Source organism: Talpa occidentalis, unplaced genomic scaffold, assembly GCF_014898055.3.
Source record: "Talpa occidentalis isolate TD23 unplaced genomic scaffold, MPIMG_talOcc4v2.1 talOcc4.18, whole genome shotgun sequence".
NCBI classification, from domain to species: domain Eukaryota; kingdom Metazoa; phylum Chordata; class Mammalia; order Eulipotyphla; family Talpidae; genus Talpa; species Talpa occidentalis.
In genome coordinates this window covers 12,894,531-12,900,617 of record NW_023601851.1, presented here as the reverse complement: position 1 = coordinate 12,900,617, position 6,087 = coordinate 12,894,531, and the positions used below count along the sequence as shown (strand labels likewise).

General features: G+C 42.5%; 1 protein-coding gene across 1 annotated transcript; it reads right to left on the bottom strand.

Annotated features, from left to right (window-relative positions):
- Nucleotides 1-727: 727 nt before the first annotated feature.
- LOC129146177 (zinc finger protein 809-like) lies at nt 728-5,729 on the bottom strand. Its single transcript, XM_054697707.1, has 4 exons — nt 5,642-5,729; nt 4,669-4,795; nt 4,336-4,428; nt 728-861 (listed from the first exon to the last, which is right to left on the bottom strand). Exons 2-4 carry the CDS (start codon nt 4,790-4,792, stop codon nt 824-826), a joined length of 255 nt encoding a protein of 84 aa, XP_054553682.1. The 5' UTR covers nt 4,793-4,795; nt 5,642-5,729; the 3' UTR covers nt 728-823.
- Nucleotides 5,730-6,087: the final 358 nt, after the last annotated feature.

Here is a 6,087-nt window from a genome sequence, read left to right as displayed (position 1 = left end):
TCACATTTGTATGAAATCAGTGATGATGAGTAAGATTTGACTGCTAGTTAAAGGCCTTCCCAAATTCTTTACATCTGTACGTTTTCTCAGGATTATGAACTCTCTGGTGTTCAGAAAGGTGACACAGGTAGAGAAAGGCTTTACCACAGTGTGGACATGTGTAAGCCTTTTCTCCAGTATGAATCCTTACATGTTTAGTGAGCTGTGGATGCCAACAAAAGGCTTTACCACACTCTTCACATTTGTGCCATTTCTCTCTCTGATGTTGAGTGAGTCTTGAGCACCATTTGTTAGCGTTGCCATATCCTTTACAGTTGCAGGGATTCTCCTGAAATGTGTGATGTTGGAGTAGTTTTGAGGACTCCTCAATATGATCCCATGTAGATTTTTTTATCTTCCCATTCACATCTCTGATGTTGAGTACTATTTGACTCAAAGTATACTCCTGTCCCATATTCACAATGTACTGAGTGATTATTGCATGATGGACTATGGGACTGCCTACATGTTCTAACTGTCTTCTCAGGGAATACGTATTATTAAAAATCTGATAGAGATCTCTGCTTACAGAAACACCCTTATCTATGCAAGGAACAGACATAAAATGTGGCTTGACCCAAGACATTTCACACACATGATCTCTTCTTGTGGGAAGAGTTGTATTCTGTGTCATTGTTCCAGCGTGGCTCTCTTCATTGCAACAAATGTTCTGACCTTCAATGGATCTTTGGCATGTCTGGTCTTCCACTAATTGTAAATTCTCAAAGGCACAGATTCCATCTCCTCCCAGTTCCATATCTGGAAGCAAATCTTCTGTGCCCTACTATGGCATGAGGACTTGGATGCCATGAGAAGAGATGACTGGAAGAAAGCAAGTGACTATTTACCACATTTACAGCACTCAAGACAAAATACATTAAATGCATAGTCTATATAATTAATATCAAGTAAAGGACATAGGCATGATGTTAGAATAGGTAACACTATGACTTTGCTCTTCCTATAAAGACAAAATGATTCTAGATAGCAACACAAAAGTTTATGAAAAGGTACTGTCCTTAGGGAAAGGTAAATACAAAGAAAATATACAAAATTGCATGATACAGTCCTGTAGTAAAAATATTGATTCTGCTTGAGCATTTGGAAAGGCCACATCAAAAATACCCATGGAATTATGTTCTGGAATACACAATGTAGTGAGATGTTGTGATGGCAACAATGTTGGTGTAGGGTAGGAATGTTAAAGTATTGATTTTCATGTGTGCAATTGAAATTACATTCTTTTCAGTCTAAAAGATTTCATAGCTTTTCAATATGGCACGTAATGCACATTATAACAATAAAGACACCAGGAGAACACATGGGAGGGAAATGAACACGGAACATGATGTCCTGTGCACACAGGCTAGATGACAATACTGTACACAATAAATAGTATTATGAATCAATATACCTCACTAAGCATAAAAAATATGATGACCGATTAGACAAAAATCACCAGACAAAAAAGGAGAAAGGAATAAAAACATGTCACACAAAGTCAAAGAAACACAGAGATGCAATCAAGAGGAAATGAGGTATGAAAAAGGCTGATCATAAAGGAAACATTTTTAAATAACAATACCTGGGCCTCCCTTTCTGTAATTAGTTTGTTCATAAATGAAAAAAAAAATCCACACTGAAATGACAATGTGTCTGAATGAATAAGAAAACAACACCAATACAATCTTATCCACATCATACCCACTAAAGATTTAAGTGCATCAAGAGGAATGGAAGATGGAACTATATGCTGGGAAAAGTGATAATCAAATATGGAGCTATGTTGAACACACTAATATCAGAAGAATATAAACTGAGTCAAAACCATCACAGAATGTAAAGAAGATCACAACAATAGAAAATGACATATTTTGGGTAGTCATTAAAAATATTCCACATGCACTAACGTGAGGTCGCTGAATGTGTGCAGACCACACAGGCAGGACTGAATGCAGAAGAGGAAGACAATACAATTCCAGGAGAGGTTCCAGCCCCAACTGCGATTAGAAGGAAAATAATAAAGTAAGTTCAAGAAGTTGAGTTGACCAATAGGGCCAAATTTAAATCTGAAAGCAAGATGCAGTTCACATACACGATAGAGTAGAGACAGCTAAGCTATAAAAAAGGATGAACTCAGGCTATTTGCAACAACAGGATGGAACATAGCAGGAGCATAGCTAATGTAGAAAATCAGGAGAAAGACATTTGCTGGATCGCTTCACTCCAATTTCAAATCTGGAGGAAAAAAGAAAGGAACCGACAAACCAGAACAAACTCTAGAAATATGACTGCAGAATTGTGGGTATTAGAGAGGGATGGAGGGTGGGTGTGGGTATAGAGGTGGGAGGGTGTTCAAAGATCTATGGAGAAGGCCCACAAGTGCACTGGTGGTGAGTGTGGTGGTGGCAGACCTCTGAGAAGATGAAACTCTATTCCCTAAATCAAATGTTACCTCAATTCAAGAAATTAAAGAATATATTGAAAATATGGAGATGAAACAAATTTCCCCAAAACTGTGGACTCAGAAAACGATAAGATGCAAATTTCAAGCACTGACACACTAACAATAGCACAGATCTTAAATTAACTCCACAACTCAAGAAACTAGAAAAGGAACAATCTAAACTCTAAATTTCCAAAAAGAAGGACATTTCAAAATAAAGAAGAATACATAAATGTAACATGATGGCAAAAATGTTTGGGCTTCTCTATGAACAGAAGTCTGGAATTTGAAAAAAACAATAAATTTAACAAAATGATAGTTTAATTCACTAGAAAGGAAAGGCAGAAGACCAAGAAAAACAGAAGTGAAACCCATAAAGATATTTCCTTAGTTTTTATGTCTCCTCGGCACTGGCTACAGTCATCTGTAGACGTTTTCAAAGGCATGTACTTCCCTTCATGGCAGGGAGAGACCTTTCTGTCAATTCTTATTTAAATGTTATATCACACACTGCTCAGAATGACAGCATATGCAGCAAATGCTGCCTCATCTTGTGTCCAACTTTCTCCTGCTCATCGAAGGGAAAAAAAATTCTGCATCCAGCCCGTGGTCATCACTGTGAAAGGCTTTCTGCACATCCTTCTGACATCAACACTCCTTGGCTGTTACTGGAGTCACTGCAATACTTGGTACCTGTTTCTACATAATTCATAGCAGCTGAAGTTTTTATCTAGTATGTTAGTTGTACTATATCATCCTTTCACTGATGCTTTTGCTTTCTTTCAGATGATTCCCACAAGAAGGTGGAATTGCACAGATCAAACTCCTCCCAAGAAATGAGCCCCCAACCTGAAACTCTTGGTTCCATGGCTTTAGAAACCACAACCTTAGGTTTCCCCTCCCATGTCAGAACATCCCGTCCCTCACTGAATGATTTCTGGGTTATCCTCAGCCTCACAAAGGCTGACTGATATCAGAGCAGCAGACGAGACAGGAGAGGTCTGCCGTGCCATGTGTATAGCTCCCTGGCCGGTCGGGCATGGAACTCATGCTGCAGAGGCCACAGATAGCTTCACAGTGCTGTGCTTAACCCCTTGCACCACCAGGGAGGCCCACATTTTCCTTTCTCACAGCGTATCACTTCAACAAAACAAAGAATACTTCCGTGATTACTGTTCTTATCCCCACTCATAGATAATTTATCACTGTCAAAAACTTCCCATGAACATACTGAGTGAAAAAAACAAATGTCTGGGGCCTCCCCAGTGGCACAGCGGTTGAGCGCTGGGTTGCAAAGCTTCCCGCAGCCTCTGCAGCGCTGGTTTGATCCCCGGCTGCTACCCAGCCACCTGAGGAGGGTCTCATATGGCGCGCAAACCTGTCCTGCTGCCCGCTGCTCCCCTCAGCGGTGTACTTCGGTCCTTCTGCCTGCTCTGCTCCCTGCTCTGGCTCTGGTGAATTCTCTCACCCTCCTGCACTTCTGACTGTACCCAGTGCTTGTATAAATAAAAAAATTAATTAATTAAAAAATGCCTGAATAAGTACCTTAAAGAAAACAGTTGGTGAGAATAAACTAATAGAGAGAATACAGAAAATGTGACTACTGCAGAATAATTTCCTGCAGTATCAGTGACTGCATACTGGTGAAATCCAACATTGTCAACCGTTAAAAAAAAAGAGCAGGAGTAAATCTAGGAGAGAGCTTCTGTGGAAACTGAATAAAGAATCACTTCGATAAATGCAGAAAAACTCCAAGGTTTGGACACTGGAAAAGTAGCGCAGTGTGGCCAATATCACTGGCCACTCTCCCAGCCTCCTGCTAGCCTCCTGCCAGGCAAGCACTGACTGACCTGAGAGGTTCTGGCTTGGGGCTTCCTCCACAGTCCACGGCTGTACTCCCTTCTCCAACCTGATGCTCTCCTCAGGATCGATAACACAATGCCCTGTGATGAGGAACAGTGTTGGTTCGGTCAAGTAAAACTTCAGTTTTGAAGACTAACGAAAGCAGTGTGAAGAGCTGTGCAACGAAGGTCACCTGGAACTTTTCAGAAATAGGGCAAACACCCACAATCTAGTCTGTTTGCCATGTTCAACCTCACCACCACCCAATTTCACAAGAAAGACCACACTTAATCAGTGTAGAAAACAGCACTTGAACTTGTGTTACACTGGAGCGTCCTCACAGAGGGACACCAGGTGACTGCAGGTCTCCAGCATCACATCCCGGTACAGGGTCCTCTGAGCATCATTCAGGTCTTCCCACTCCTGCCAGGGGAAGTTCACAGCCACATCCTCCAATGACACCATCTCCTGTAAGGGAACATTTCTCCTCATTTCAGGGCCGTCAGCCTGGGTCACACAGCAACAGTGTAAACACTGCTTCTTGTGCTCTTGTACAGGAGGCACCATCTTCCTACTCACACTGTTTTGTGAACAGAATTCTCAGGGGAAATAGTCTTACCTCTAGATTAACCCATTTGCTCCTAAAAGAACCACAATAGCTTACCATACAAATTTGGAAGTGTCTTTGAGTCTATAAATACAAGGATGAATAAAATCTTCTCCTTGAAGAGATTATCAACTGGTTGGCAGGTAGAATAACACATACATGGAATAACGTGCTATGTAGCGGTGTGAAAAGCCTGCTGAATGCAGACACGGTACAAGGGAAGAAAAACCAACACTTTGTAGTGTTGGGTTACACGTCACTGAAGACCCAAACACTTAGCTCTTCCTTGTAAATCACACTGTTATGAGGATGAGACAACAGCAGATGTCATAGAGTGAAAAAAAAAAAAAAAACACTCGCCATGATAACTGACCTGCAGAGAGCACGCTGCCAGGCAGAGTCCCCAGCAGGAAGGCAGGAGAGACAGTGAAAGTATTCTGGAACTGAAGTCAGTCAGCTTTTATGAACTGTGGGACATGTGAGCTGAATTCACCAGAATAGAAGGATATGTGGGGTCTCCCTGGTGGCGCAAGGAGTGAAGCACCACAGATCTGCCTTTTCTGCTCCCCACTCTGTCTCTGATGAGTCCGCTCACCCCCGTACCTCTGGCCTGTACCCACCTCTTATATTCATACATAAGTAAAAATGAATCTTTTAAATAAATCAATCTTGAAGGGGAGTTAGGTATTTGGGGGAAATATACTCACTGGGCAGCAGGCTGAGCCACACAGCAGGACTGGAGCGTACAGGCCCAGCACAGGAAGGTGAGGGGCCAACGGCCTCCCCTCGTCACCAGGTGAGTATCATGGAGGACAAAAAAGACAGGGGGAATTGATAGGTAAATTTCCATCTGGTAATTACCAAGAGGCTGAGCTGACCCAGCACGTGCATTAATCGGATGCAGGGGTGTGAGCCTGTGTGGACCCTGGGGAGGACATTTGTGGCTCTACAGGCGCCTCTGTGACAGGAGGATTACATTTACTGGGCGTTCCTGGGAGTCAGATGGAGGGGCTCCGACAGGCGGGTGGAGGTTGCCCTTTTGTGAGACTCATTTCCACGAATAAGAGAACATCCCCGTGAGGAGGTGTCCAGGTTCTCACGTTGGAAGGATTTGTCCAAATCTCTCCATCCCTCATCAGAGGGGGAGGCGGCC